This window comes from Ciona intestinalis, unplaced genomic scaffold (assembly GCF_000224145.3).
Source record: "Ciona intestinalis unplaced genomic scaffold, KH HT000049.2, whole genome shotgun sequence".
Lineage (NCBI taxonomy): Eukaryota > Metazoa > Chordata > Ascidiacea > Phlebobranchia > Cionidae > Ciona > Ciona intestinalis.
Genome location: NW_004190371.2, coordinates 152737 through 168501, shown reverse-complemented (window position 1 = coordinate 168501; position 15765 = coordinate 152737). Strand labels below are relative to the sequence as shown.

The following is a 15765-nucleotide window of genomic DNA, read 5'->3' as shown; positions in this document are numbered from 1 at the left end:
TTAATTAATGTTTAAGTTTCTTATTTTAAACATGTGTATATTTAATCGTGTGTTTAATTTGGTTAAAATTTGCTCTTCAAAAGTTTGAAATGTTCTGTATTCCATTTTTAAAACAATTTGTTCAACTGTAATTACTACAGAAAAAGTTTGCTATAAGACACAATTTAGTAAAGCAGCTTATGCATATTTTTTAAGAACATGATTTAGAAAGATATTCTAACCGATTGTGTTCAGATGACATTGACTAAAATGAGATTTTTGTAAAAATCTTGTTGTATAAAAGAGAGTTAAAATTAGGTTTGGTAAAATTGTGTTATTTATGGATAATAAGCAAATAAGTTTAAACATATATATTTAGAAATCAGAAGTTTGTATTAAATGAATTTCATTTTATATTGAAGTCATTGTATTATATGTTTAGATTCTACAACTATTTATAATTTTCATACACTAATATGCTTAATTTGTTTGATTCTTATCAGAGATTATTTCATTAAGCCTAGTGATTTGTTATTTGGTCAAACAAACAGGACACTCAATATTTGCTGTGATGAATATTAATCATTATAAGTATGGTGTCAAAGCATGGCGGTTATTGCATACAGGAGCTTTGATGTTAAATATGGCAGTTCCAATAATGCAGTGATTGCGTTAAGCGGTGCTAATGCAAATGTTTGTGACATGCAGGTGTAAAGTGCAGTTTATATGGCATGGGAATTGTTGCTTTTCTATTTTTGTTTGCGTTTTATATAGGTTTGTATTTACGCACATAGTGATTTATAATTTAATTGCAAACTAACTTGAGCAGTTGGTGCATTTGGTTGTGTTTAATTTATGGTTTCCTGATTCGCTTAGCCATTAACAGCTATAATTATGTTCTAATTATGTTTGAGAAACATTTTATTACTTATAACATCTCATGCGTGAGAGCTGTATGCACTTTGCACAGTTATTCCTATGTGAATGAGGAGTCAGAAATGAACTGGTAAACATTCCTTATCAAGCTTGGTTAATACTCAGTTTAAGTGTTTAGTTATATTAGTATATGATTATACCAGGCACTACCCAGCTCTAAAATTTACATAACTGATAATTGAGGAATTGAAGGACAGAGGGTAATCATATGTCAACATTTGTTAAGTAGGCTATAGTATGGAGGGCCTGTGAAAACTAAGCACAATGAAATACTCTTTGCAAATTCTTACATGAGAGAAGATATGCAAACACGCGAGTGTTATGCTCAGCAATATCCGCTTAATACAAAGCTTCAATTCACTTGTTTGCAATAAAATTTAACTGTGTAACTATATGTGTGATTTTATATTGTATAACATGCCCATAATATCATAGTGTTAGTCACATATTCTGTAATAGCTGTAAACCTGGTATATGATTATGCAGAGATACATTAAATGTAAAGCATGCTTGGGAGCCTTAAGAAAGCAAGGGTAGATCAATTACATTAGAGCTTGGTATAATCCATCGTTGTCACTCGCGCATCTTTGTATCCCATAGCGACATGCACTGTGGTCATGACGCGCTAATTACTAAGATCTATTTATACAGTGGTGAGAGTCGTTGCAGTTGTTACTATCGCACGCCACTAAGACGTCTTATTTCTTTAAATAAGACGCGCTGACGTGGCGCACAAGCACAGTGGCTATTTTCGCACATGCGCGCTGTTTCGTGTAACACGTCTGCAGTCGATGTATGGTCACGTGACGCCATTTCCTGCTCTTCGCTGGTACGAGCTTGGGTTTCAGGAAACGTTACCATGGCAACTCTTTGAATCGTCATGGCTACCGCGTGACATCATTTCTGCATAAGCTTTAATACGCTTCCTTGCTTGCTGAGAGAGAGGCCGAGTAGAAGCCAGTCTGGTTCGACATCTGTCGCTAGAACAAAGCCTTAGTATCTATGCGAGTTTTTTTTCGGTTCGCGTCAAAAGATTTCAGACAGTTTTCGCTACGAAAGATATTGAAGTGATAGATAGTACGTCATTGCTTACGCCTTATGTCAAGATCGTATAAACTATAAAATGTGTTTTAAATTGTTTTATATTTTTACAATCTTGCGAGTTAAAGTTGTGTTTGACAAAAAAAATCGTGTCGTTTAAAATCTCCATGAAATATAAAGTTTCTTATCTGGTATTAAACTCAATACAGAATGACGTAATTCGGATTTAATTGTAGGATTAGTAACTAGGCACCACTGACGCCGTCTTGCATAAACATACTCGACTGCATGAAACAATACGAATGATTATGTACCGTATCTGTTTTGTTATCTAAACGCTAGTCAGACGCTTTAAAGAAGTTTTCACAGGTTCTAAACAGTAACACTTTATACTTGTTTTATAAAACAGCTCTTTTGGCATTTATTTGCGTATCGAGCTGTTTTACAAAACAAGTATAACACGTATAGCGGTAACTGTTTTTATATTAAGTTTTAATTTCTGTGTATTGGTTTGAAACGCAGTTGTTATAGTCATTGAGAAACAACATGCTCTTATCGGCGAAAATATTCCAAAATAATCGGCAAAGTTGTTTACAAGCGCCGAAAGGAACAATTCGCAATAAAGTTCTTACTTTTGCCTGAGGGTCGTGAGCTTCGGTGCGTAACGGTGAATCGTTCTCCGGTTCATCGAATCTACGTTGTTTTAGCAATTTAACCACCAGACCTGCGCCCCAGGCTCTGCCAGATCCATTACAAAACTTTTGTCTCCCGCTTTTACGAATCGACGCTTTAGAGCGAATTCTTCACACTAAGATAGAAGAAAAACAACTTTGTTGAACAGGACAGAGAATTTGGTTGACTTTAGTGTGGAGGCTTTAAAAGATTTCCAGGCAGTGAGTACGTTTATGGAGAAACATCTAGGTATTTCATTACTTTGTATTCGCTATAAAGCTATACGGTCTTCTAAGTAGGTGAGTCGTGCGTATCTAATTACGCGGTGAACTGTTTGTTTCAACCTCAGAAACGTTATATGTGATAATGTTTCTACTGTTTTTGGTCGCTGACTTAGTATTTACTCCAATTTGTTATATTTCCCGTTTCGTGTGTTTTAGTCAAACTGTGCGTATTCCGTTAATCTTTCCTGTGACCGTAATCTCTTCTTTATGATGTAAGTCTCACACGCGGGTGCGATTAATTGCGTCTGGACGATGTGTCGAGTACACAACGTTTCCACAAATCGTGCGATACTGCTTGACCGTGGATTACTACGTTTTTTTTAGTGTGGTTCAAGCATTTTCTGATTTGGCGTTCGTGGACTTTTTAAAGTCGGTTACGCGAGACGACGTTCGGGGAAGTACGCACGATTGGGTTGCACTGAATGCTTTTGGTTGCTATGGAGATCCCATAACAGGTTGCCCAGTTCCGCGATTTTAAAACTGCAGCGTTGCCCCTTGGCGGTTCAATGTTGCGCCAGTCGGTTGAACGTCATGTTTATGCTGATATGTGTGCTTGGCTTTTAAATTAAAAGTGACAAACAACATACGCGTCAGCATGTGATCGAGGCGCTGTTATCCGCAGTAATTGATTAAAGTTTTCTTCTCTTATTAGTACCACTGGTTGATTAGTTATCAGGGGAGTGACTGTGTTTGCTTATCTTCAGAAAATGTAAATACAGTGGTTTTGAGTGGCGGATGTGAAAAGCAAGGTCAAAGTCAAACTATAAATGTTTATTAGTTGTGTGTTGTGACCAAAATAGGTGTATATCAGAAATAGTTTATTTACCTTTTCTTGTAATATGTTTACAGAAATCATAATCTGTCAATCAATTGTAATGTAGTTATAATGTGTTTATGAAATATGTTTACTGAGCAATATGATGCCACCAAACACCAATGATATATCTGTACCATCATCTGAAGACAATAAGAAGATGCCACCCGTTGTAAATCAATCATATCCAAGTGCAACTGCTGTGCAGACAAATGCTGCAGTCAATCCCAATTCTAATGCATTGGAGAAGCCTAACTTGTTGGATTTGCTGAAAAACAGCACAAAGGCGGATATCTTCAAGACAATAGGAAATCGTATCGTGATTCCCATTTGTTTAGCCAAGAAGAATGAAGAAGAGTCGCTTCGTGTTCCAAGTTTAACTAAAGATTCAAAGAACACAACGTTTCGTATCGCAGTCTCCTCTTCACGGACCTCAGTTATTAAACAAGAATCAACAACTTCTTTCAACCAACCGCCACGTGTGACTACAGTGGGCAAAATACAACGTTCACCGTATAAAATAGCACCGTCAATGCAGCTGCACTCGAGGAGAAATGAAACACAGAACTCGATGCCCATCATACCACAGAGAGATAGCAACGACTATGGAGATCTGAACAAATTCATGAATTCTGTTTCATCCGACTTAGGCATGGGTTGTGATGATAAAGACAGCGTGATCAGTTCAAACGAATCGGGTCCCCTAGATTCTTCTCTTGCTTCACTACCAAGCTTGCCAGGCATGGAACAAGAAGACAATGATTTAACTTGTCTTTCATGGCTGAGTGAGAACAACACGGACCTTATACGAGCGATAAGAAAATGTAACCCTGATGATCCTGGAATCAGCCTCAGTGGAGATGAAAGTGAAGACAACCAGGATTTGAACAAATCGATATTCACCGCCAAATCTCGGGTCAATGAAAGGGTATGTTCTGGTTATGTACTAATTTCATTTAAATTTGAATAATATTTATTTAAAAAGTACTGTTAATCCAACATTAAAAACAAGGCCAAGGGTGTTCAACTTATGTTTCAGCACCCCCATTTTAATTCTAGATTATCTAAGATGTTAGATGTCTATACAAACAAGCAGAGCCGAATTATATGCATTTTTCACATTAATCAATTTATGTTCTCTATGTTTGATACCTATGAATGGAACTGTATTTTACTAATATTACCGCAAGTTTTACTAAAATTTAAAAAACATCACCTATGTTTGTACTGCCATTGAAATTCCATTGAAACTAATACCAACTAAATTTTTATATTTTCAGAGTTCCCCAGGTCGATACAATGCTTCGGAATTCGAATATAACCCAATGAGTAAACCTCCCTATTCATTCAGTTGTCTCATATTTATGGCAGTTGAAGATTCGGTTGAAAAACGCCTTCCCGTGAAGGTAATTTTATTCTTACCAATATCTGTCAGCATAAATCCTGATTATCCCCTGTTTACATTGTGTCTATTATATTAGTGTCTGTAAACCTAATTTATATTGAATATTTTGATTTCACAGGAAATTTATTCTTGGGTGTGTAAGCATTTCCCCTACTTCAAAACTGCCCCTTCTGGATGGAAGAATTCAATCCGTCATAATTTATCGCTTAACAGATGCTTCAAAAAAGCGGAAATTCCAAATAAAAGAAAGGTAATAGGTTTCAAATATATGATAACNNNTTTGAATCACAGTTACATGGCAATCATATTGTCAAACACAGATAAGGGGGTGTTAATATAATAGAAAATTGAGGGTTGGGTTAGATAGCTCATGTTGGCAATTTTACGCTTGTGACTTTACATAAAGGTTCCGCTTGAATGTGTTCAATTTTAGAACTCTTTTTATCGAAACTTTTTGACATTATAAACTTTTGCTATATCATATATATATATATATATGTCCTATGTAACAATTATATATGATCACTATAAACATAGATTTCACACGTAATGTTTTCTCTTTCAGGAAACAGTAAAAGGCTCGTTGTGGTGTATAGACCCGGCATATAGACCTAACTTGGTACAAGCTTTAAAACGGAGTCCCTTTTATCCATATTTGCACCCCAATGGCATAGGACAACCATTGTCATTAAACAATCTTGCCAACCTTCTGCCAGGGTAAGTTAACACTCAAGTGACATGAGATTAAATATAAACTAGTATTGTATTGACCTGGATTGACATTCTTTGTATTTTAGTGTTGAAACTGGAAGAGTGCCTTCTTGGAGTCCAAATACACCAGCAGACTCAACATTATGGGCAGGTAAGTGATATTTGCAAAGTATAACTCACAGTGTGTAGTATAAAAAGGGAAATATAGCTCACAGTGCAGTTTTCTACATAGAGAGCTTCACAATGGTTGAGCTGTATATGTTTGTGGGTGCACAATAAAAGTGGTGACAAGCAGTGCCATGGAATGTAAACATCTGTTTCATTGAGAGTAATGTTATAGCGATAGTTAATCTTTGTGCCCTGCCATCATAAGTTCAATGACTGCAAGTAATAAACTGGAGTGTTATGAACTATGCACCCCACTATGCATTTGTCCAGAAAATTAAACGTATTTTGGTATTTAAAAATAAAAATGCCTGTAGGAATATTTTTCATATTTTAAATCTACTAGGACCGCTAAGATATTTCATTTTTGATTCGCGATTATTATTCATATTTTTAATCTGCCTGTTTCAACTTATGTGATTGACAAGTCAATTAAATGTCAGTATCCAGCACGTGGTAGTAGCCATGTGTGCGGCAGTCCTGTATAAGTACCTTAAGCAAACTCTTCATTGATTGAAGTATCGCTTTGTTGTCGTATATGTTGACTTGTAACTAGTGCTACATTGGTGCCAAGTGCTTTTGAACGCCGCGAATTAAATCTATTCCGAGTTCGTTTAGCGGTTGCCGCATATTTTATATCTCCCCATTATCACTGGAATGTCCGTCTTAATTCTGTTTATTCTCAAAACACTTAGTTATGCGCTGGACCATGCAGTGTAGGCCATAGGGCCCTATATATGACTTCTTGACCCAATTTACCTTGTACCACTTAACTTACTAATTCAGTATACTCAGTAATTTAAAGGTACCGATCACCTTTCTAAATCTCCATGCATCAAATTATTAGTAATTTCATTTAGTAATATAATAAGTGAATGCTTTAGATTTTTGGACAACATTTTTAAACTTTGGACAATATTTTAAATCTTATCATTAGGACGCACGGTATAATAATGTCCTACAGCATGCACTGGGTATAATTAAATTGTCATTTTGAACAAAGACAGCGTTGAAAGAGAATGCATGTACCGTCGTATTGTAAAGCCACAACCCCGTAACGTTAACCAAGTATTCGATAGCTATACTCGCCGGTCAATATATCGAAGTCCCTGTATGGCTGACTGCGACATTTGGCGTCCTTTGGGATTAAACAGTTGCGTGGCAACAGTAAAGTATCGAGCCGTGCCTCGCTTCGTATAATAAACAGTGCCTGCTACGTTCGTATGCCTCACGATAAGATTCCTTTCCTTTTGCATCGCTGGCTGCTTATTGGATTTCGCGTTCACTTATTGAACAATTTAATTCACTGTAAATTGGATTTACATGTACTACTTTGTGACCGGCTACCTATATGGTTGTGGTAAACTAATATGTTGGTTTGATAAAATTAAAGTCGAATAACGAATGCCGATAAAATTTCAAACAGTTTACAAATCTATTAAAAAACAATTAGAATATAACTACCGCTCGCAAATTAATATTTTAAGGAAAAGATGTGATATCATATAGCACCCCAGTTCTAAAACAGCTTTAAACCTGCTGCTATGCGTCTATACAAACAAGTAGAGTCAAAGTATACTGCATTTACCACATCAATCAATGCGGTTCCTTTTATTTGACAACTGTGGGTTAAACTGCATTTACCAATACTCCCAAGATTTTACTAAAGCTTCAAAAAACGGTACGCTTGTTGATCGAGTCTTGTATATAATTATAAAGGGGAGGAAAGACGGGACACCTTTAGCACATAATATTCAAATATCTTAATCGTGTTTTAAACAATTAACAACGGTATATGGAAGCCATGAGGATGCAGTTTTATAATTCTTTAAATGTTTTTTGTTTACTACGAAATAAAACAAGAAAAGACTTAAATGTGTCCAATCTTCCTTCATCCTACTATACATTAAACTGCTTTCGTGTTAAAAGAGTTTCGATACTGACACGTGACTTTTGTGATAGCCCACCCGCTGTGCGACCACTAAACGAACTCCGAATCAAGCTGTGCGTTCGCTATTGCCGTCTAATGCCATGTTAATCGGTTTATTGCGAGCCATGATACAGCCCTTGTGTAGGCCGTATTAGCGTCGAAACTGCATTGAACCGCATTGAACCAGTTTCACATCCCATACGCACAACCTACATTGTTGTTCTTCATTCGCCCATGTTTCTAATTCCTATTGTTAATCGCTATATCACAGTCGAACCAGATTTTTTTAACATTTGTGCTAGTTTGCCCAGTACTGTACGATACCATACCAACTAATACCCTGTTACTTGTTAGTGTATTTAACATATCCAACGCTTTCCCAGCGCTATTTGTTATTACAGGAGGTTTAATAAAAATTCTAACCGCAAAGCACAAGAACCAGATGTCTAATATCAAATGATAGCTGCACTAAATTACGAATGGCGTATGGTACACTTGAATGAATAAGTGTAAACTTAATGTTGCTCTTATAAATTTCCTTATTTAGGATATCATAATTTAATTTAAACTCTTTTTTAAAACAGCCTCAAATAATAAATATGTGCAACACTTTAAAATATCATTAAAGAATAATCTTAACGAATTTTAAATCTTCAAAATAGTCTTGAGTATTTCTCGGCCTGTGGATATAAGACGTTGCGATTCGGCACACGTGTTTCAGTTTCCCGCCCAAAACGCTACAGCCAATTGCGCCTCAGATTCTATTGACAAACCTTGTGTGTTCCCTCAAGTCATTTGTCTGGCGCCTGTTTACCATTTATTGTTATCCCAGCTCCTACAATAGTGGAGTAGCAGCTTAAGTGTCGGGTTTAAACTAACCCTCGTTTTATTGTACTCGAACCCGGGGTCGATACGTTACTAGCCAACTAAGTGTTTCCATGTATCTACTACAAGCACCCGGCTCGGCTTCGTTGGTTACGCATTAATCCCTTGATAACAAAATTGCCGCCGTAGTGTATAAATACATCAGGCACAAATACATTAATACGTGTTGATTTTTTATTGTATTCTACTGTATATGCCAATCCGAATAACCTGACGCAGCACGTTATAACAACTTTGTAATACGTTGTTTCGCAAACTTTATAAAGATTGCTATAACATATGTTATGTTCTATGTTTAAAATCACAAAACACATTAGAGTTTTTTGCAAGCAACTACAATACATATATGAGCAAATCCAGACACCCATGTTTAACTTTACGAGGCATGAAACAAAAGCCGAAGGAGTAAAACCATTTGTTTTTTCTACAGACCCGGACATGGCCTCGGCAGCGCTTAATTTAATGGGACTTCGACGAAACGGTAAGCCAACAAAAAGCAATTAGACGGAATGTGTTTTGCCGTGTGACTCTTATTGTAAAATGACGTTTCCAATGTTTGGACAAAGTTCTTCAGTAAAATGGTTACAGTTCCTGCTTCTAGCCCAGAGTTTATGGGTTCGACGCTCAATGATGCTACAATTGTGGGCGTGTGTGTCCTTGGCCAAGACTTAACGGTTGTCTAAATCGTCAGCTATGAATAACAAAAAAAATCCTTTCTGTCAAAATAATTATAATACCTACAAAATTACATATTTGTGGTAACTTTAAAGCGGGTATGAGGTGCATGAAACAGAACACTCGTGTTATAACGACTGTCGTTGGCTTACCACGCCAGGATAAAGTAAGTTACATTCCGTCATTAATTTATACATTCATCATTAATTTCAGATTCGTCGCCCACCCAGCGTCCATCCAACATAAGAAATACTTTAAAGGATATTTTCCGTGATGCTGATTGGAACGCCGCTGTTGGGTAAGAAGACAATACGCTGTTGGTTGAATGTTGTTCAGTAATATTTAAAGTTGTTATAATTGTGAACCATACGGATAACTGAAACTATCATATCTTCCAAAGTTTTTTTTTTCTAAAAAAATATACTTTTTGTTACTTTATTTATTTTCTTCTCTTTTGTTTTAGATATCGGCAGAGATTAGACAGCGAGGAATCTGTTGGGTCGGAAACTTTGGTGATCCGTGATCCCTCCGAAGATCATTCCTACATCCGGACTCAATCCAAAGATGAAGTAACCCGCTGCGTCACTCCTGAGAGCGAAAAATCTGCTCCGGATGCGGCGTATGAGTTCGAGACTGAAGATGATGGGCTTGGGGAAGATGATGATGACGTCATCATTGATGACATGATGGTGGTTATGGAAGATGTCAAGGTGGAAGGGTCAGATGATGAGAAGAGCGAAAATGAAGAGCCAAGTCTCTTTGATTCTGGATTCGGGAGCATGAAGAGCTTCCGCCACAAGTCAGGGAAAAAGAGGAAGTCGAAAGAGGATCTTCAAGTTGTTTCGAAGAGTCGGAAAACGTCAAAGTCTCCAGGTACGAAGTCTGGAAAATCTCTGCAGGGGAAATCGCGCACGAAAAAGTCAGTCAAGTCCAAGAATAAAAAGCTAAAGGTTCGAATTGCAAAGGAGGGAGTGAAGCAAGTCAACAAGAAGAGCACTCCTGTGAAAAGGTCCAGGAAAATAAGTGATGCTGACAGTGGGAAAGATTCTCCACAAACGAAAAGTCTTCGTTTCAACCCGTCCAACTACCATACCAGGTCATCCGGACACAAGTTACTTGGGCAAGATGCTGCTCTTAGCAGGAAGAGACTGATCAGCGGAAGAGCAAGTGATGAAGAAGAAGAAGAAATTAAACTTGCTGCCGGATCACTTCTCCGGCTTGCGGGGCTCTTTAGCTCTCCTAGCGGCGGTCGTTCTCTCCGATCAAAGCCTTAATTTTTGGGCGCGTATTCTGTGTAAACTTTTCGGGATTGTCTCGAAGGCTGCACACCGAACTTACATACGTGCAGGCTAACGTTCAGGGATCAAACATTAAGTTACTGAAGCTGCTCCATTACATCCCTGCCTCCACTCATATTGGAATCATGTAGAATTAAGAGCAATCATACGACGAAGCCATGAAGGCTTAGCAACATGTAGTTATCCTATGTACCGATTCATCACAAGTGTATTCATACTAACCATATCATCCATCGCGTCAAATCATAATTCAGGTTACGACGCTGTCTATAACTGTAAGCTGCTCGTACCATGCAAATAATGATGCAGTTTTGTTGTAACCCCGAAACTGCCAGCCATATTTTATTTTTCGCGTATGTTTCCATTTTTGCTTGCCACAGCTGCATATTCTGTGTGTTTGAAAATCCTGACAAACTTAGAGCTGCTCGATCGCAATTGTTCATTTGAGCGAACGTACAAACGGTCGTGTCCAATGCACGCAACTCATTACCCCAACCGGACAATCTTCTGTTTTGTTTTTCTTTCTTCGAGAGTTACGTGTTCGTGGTGTTATTTAAGTCTTCCTTATTTTGACCCTATTTGTTCCACAATCTACATTTATAGTTGTTCACACCCACAAACACTTTTGGAAAACCGAAAGAGCTATGCAAGGCGGCCATTGCCGTAACAGTGGTGTTTCACTCATTCGGGTTTGCCCGACAACGATCCTCTAGCGCCACCTCACGGATTATGCAGTACGGGATTGTTTTGTTTACGTCACAGGAGTAGTCATCTCTTTTTGCATGCTGTTCTTGATTTATTTATGCGAATTCTCGGTTCAATTTAAAGGCAGCTATGATGCTGCTACAACTGCAAGCAGAACATTTGATTAAAAGTTTTTTCGGACAAGTTTGACTGAGTGCGTAATTACTGTGTGTGAAGTTTTTTCTAAGGACGTCTAGTATAAAAGATCATGCAGTAATTAGTCACATACGGTATGATTTTCTTAACCAAAGTTCTTTCGTTTGTTTGTTTTAAACAGAGTTAAGCAAAGATGGTATTAGTTAGGTTTCTTGAAAGGCCTCGTACGCCAACAATGTAACAACGCTAAGCCCTGTAATCACTGCGCTGGAGCAACTTGAGCGGCCTAAGCACAAGGTCAGTGTCATATTTCATTTCACTAATATACATTTCCTGTACAAGGTTAGCATATGAATGTCAGTATTGCACCGATTGTTTGAAGTAAAATCGTATGATACCCATGACCAACGCTGCGAGCAGGTGTGTCTTAATTGCAATACAATTAGCGGTAATTGTTTTATTAGTAGCTAATGAATTGTGTAAATTGCCAGCCATTTGCATCGAATTAAAGCTTGTACTTGGGTAACTTGCAATATAAGTAAATGATTGAGACAATGGTTTCGTGGACGACATTAATGGTATAGGTCGAGTAACCGGATCTTGAAAACGAACATCAGCGACGGGCACTGGTGTGTATGAATGTCCTCTGGGAAAACACTAATGGTATAAGACACTCGCTTTCAACTAATAAGTTGTGTACTTGATAAACTTAAATGACAACGTTGTGCAACAAAATATATCTGACCGGTTTAAAACTATATAATAGGATGGGGTAAAGTGGGACGCTTTTATAATTTATGTTAAAAAACGAGCCTCTATTTGATGATAAACAAAAAATGTTATTGGGTGATTCGACAGTATCCTCACGATTATTTAAATCGCGCGCCAAAGCCGAATACTGTTTTAATTTATTACAAATCGGTGTTTAAATAAAAACATTATTTTTTAAACAGAAACAACGTAAAAGTAAGGTGCTAAACTTAAACGTTTGCTAATTCATATTAACACCACCGAAGTTTTGTGGTTCGCGGGTTTAAATCATCAATTTAATATCGTAGTTAAATAAAATTGGCTTTTATATTTTGACCAGTTTGGTTTTGTCTGATAAAAGTAGTGAGTTCTGTGAGAAAATTGAGTTACGTTAACATGAGAAAATAGGCAGCAGGGGTCAATTTGATTTAATTCATGATTATTACCGTTTTAAATTTTGTATACAGTAGGGTTGGGGTAGATGGGACACCTTTAGCACATAATATTCAAATATCCTGATCATGTTTTAAACAATTAACAACGGTATATATGGAAGTCGTGATAATACAGTTTTATAATTCTTTGAATGTTCTTGTTTACTACCAATGGGGACAAGAAAATGGAATACCAAGGTGTCCCATCTTCCCCACCCTAAAAAGTTTACGTGGTAAAGAAACTAACACAACTAGTTTAATTTGTTGGATTACACCAAAGTTGCAAAATAATATTATAAAAACTTTTAATGATTACTATTGCCATGTAAAGTATTAAACTTTATATTACCAAAGTAAAATGATTTATGGCGGTACACCGTTGCACCACCCCTGGTATAATCATTAACTTTCCAAACAAACAGCAGAATGTCACACAGCGTTATATTTACTCTGATGTTTCGAATGTCGACTGTGCTGATTTCGTGTGAATGTTTTCAAACGCATTGAGTCAGCAATTGGTCAGCAGTTTAACCGGATAGCCTACGTGTCAGCTTATCTGCTAATTGACCTTATATCCCAGGAACCTCTGGTAGTCAATATTTACTTAACGGTTGATGTAAATAACAAAATGCGCTAGTTGCAAAACCTATACAGCCACAATCAAAGTCCAAGGCTGGTTGATATGTTTGAAGTGGTGAAAAACGAGAACAAAGATAGCGGTTTCAGTAATTTATCGTTCATATACAGTTAGTTGCTTTAGAATTAAGGCAGTGGTGTTTTTGTAAGTTTTAAAGATTTTTTAAAGAAACAAAACTTAATCAACCGTTTGACGTCTGTGACGTAGGTCAACATGTTGTTGAGCAATTCAGCAGAGATTCTATGACGTGTTTTGGGGTGACGAATGAGCGTATAGAGAAAATAATTTGTAGGTGCTTGGTATAAAAGGAAGTTCCACAGCGACCATATATGATTATACTCGAAAGTTGATTTAGATTTGCTGTGCTGCATAGAGAAGGGTTAAAGCCCAGTTAGATAAGTTATAGGTTTAACAGCTTGTATTAACTTAATATATATTAGTTGCTTGTGCATACATGTACTTCTTATATATTTTGTTAACATTTTAACAGAACGAGCAAGTATTATATATTGAAACTGCAAAATTAAATCTGCGCTATGAAAGTTTTACTTATCTGTTTGTTAGTGGTTTCGTTGGTGGGATATTCATATTCTGCTTCACTGTCTCAGCCAGACGAAGATGGACTGGTTAACTGTCTGGGGTGAGATGCACATAAAAACATAAAACAAAAATTGTATTTGTCTCTTCGGATACGGTAACCAAAATCAGATTAATTAAAACAACGAAGAGGGGAAAGTTATAGCAGCAAAACTAAAGTCGTTAAAAACACTATATAGTGGTAAAAAAATTTAAATAAAAACGTGGCCGCTAAACTTACCGATATAGTGTTCAAATACGTTGCACCAATTTAAATTAGAAATTTTCTCAGGTTATGCACATTGGAGTATATGCCAGTGAGAGGATGCTGGCTGTACAACGGAGAACCTCGCACCAGACAGTTTTCGAACCACTGTCTTCTTAGGCATGCACAAAGATGCAACGAGTAAGTGCAAGTACCTGCTGTTTAAAGTTTGGCTAAGAGTATTAATCGCAACACGAATTCTGTTCACCGTGGTGACACAACGGTTAGCGCGCCTGCCCCCATCTAAAAAATATTCACCCCCCAAGTTACATGTTAACTCGTAAGCGGGCACGAGGAATGTGGAACAGAACACCCGTTTTTATAACGATTGTTGTTGAACCGCAACGCGAGAAGATTTTCTTTCTATTTTCGTTTTTCTTTCTGTTTTCTTGTCCCATTTGGTAGTAAACGTAGAACATCCAAACTATTAAACCGTATCCTTATATAACTCCCAGAATATACCGTTGTCAATAGTTTAAAACACGATCATGATGTTTGAATATTTTGTGAAAATGTCCCATCTAACCCATAGTATACTATATAGATGTACTAATACTTTTATCTTACAAAACTAATTTAAGAGGTCTTTAACTGATCAGCATGGCCCCTACTATATAAGGGTGGGGGGGAGATGAGACACCTTTAGCACAATATCTAAATATCCTGATCGTGTTTTAAACAATTAACAACGGCCTATAGAAGTCGTGAAGATACGGTTTTATAATTATTTGAATTTTCTTTGTTTACTACCGATTGTGACGAGAAAATAGAATGAAAAGGTGTCCTATCTTCTCTACCCTACTACATTATTTGATCATCAGCCTTTTGAATTATATTAAGAGCTTTTTATTTTGCAGGGGTCGCCTTGAAATCAACCTTTGCTAAACAGACGTGGCTTTCAATCGTTTAAACCTTATTAACAGTTTTAATTCTCGTTGAATAATTTTGCTACGTTGTGTTCCATTATGTAACTTGTTCACTTATACTATATATGAGTAAGGTCATTGTTCGAGAACCTATACGATTTCGGCCAGATTTGGCCGTATAATTAGAATTCACTCTGTAACAGAATCAATTGTTTTGTTTATATCTAGTACCCAAATTAAATTACACTATTGAAATTGTTGCCGGTTTGTTATAGGTGAGTAAAAATGTAGCAAGGGCAGTTTGCGGTATTGGATTTTGTTAACTAAAAGTTTTAAACCGTGAACAGGTAGTAACTGTACTCTCTATAGTAAGTATCTCATCTTACCCAAATAAAGGTAGGCCTATATTATCTTACCCCACAGTACTGTAAAACTTAGACTTAAACCACAACTTACATAGTCGCAAGTTCGTATACCCTGTATGACACTCCGGCTAAAGTGCCCGGTGCCGTATAAAATGGCAAAACAACCACACAAAGTTGCATATTGTGTAACTCATACTCGGGCAAAATGTGTATGAAATAGGAAACTTATGTGTTTTA

The 15765-nt window shown here is 36.9% G+C and overlaps 1 protein-coding gene and 1 long non-coding RNA gene across 2 annotated transcripts; both read left to right on the top strand.

The window, feature by feature from the left end:
* Positions 1–3817: 3817 nt before the first annotated feature.
* On the top strand, positions 3818–11689 carry foxn2/3 (transcription factor protein). The gene is given in 8 exon segments (NM_001078248.1): positions 3818–4654; positions 5007–5132; positions 5250–5381; positions 5697–5848; positions 5929–5993; positions 9253–9303; positions 9711–9795; positions 9961–11689. Coding segments are annotated over 8 exon segments (2247 nt in total). The 5' UTR covers positions 3818–3829; the 3' UTR covers positions 10772–11689.
* Positions 11690–13912: 2223 nt separating this feature from the next.
* On the top strand, positions 13913–15420 carry LOC101242673. The gene is made up of 3 exons (XR_182178.4): positions 13913–14096; positions 14325–14438; positions 15155–15420. It is a non-coding gene; the product is annotated as an uncharacterized LOC101242673 (long non-coding RNA).
* The last annotated feature ends 345 nt before the right edge of the window (positions 15421–15765 follow it).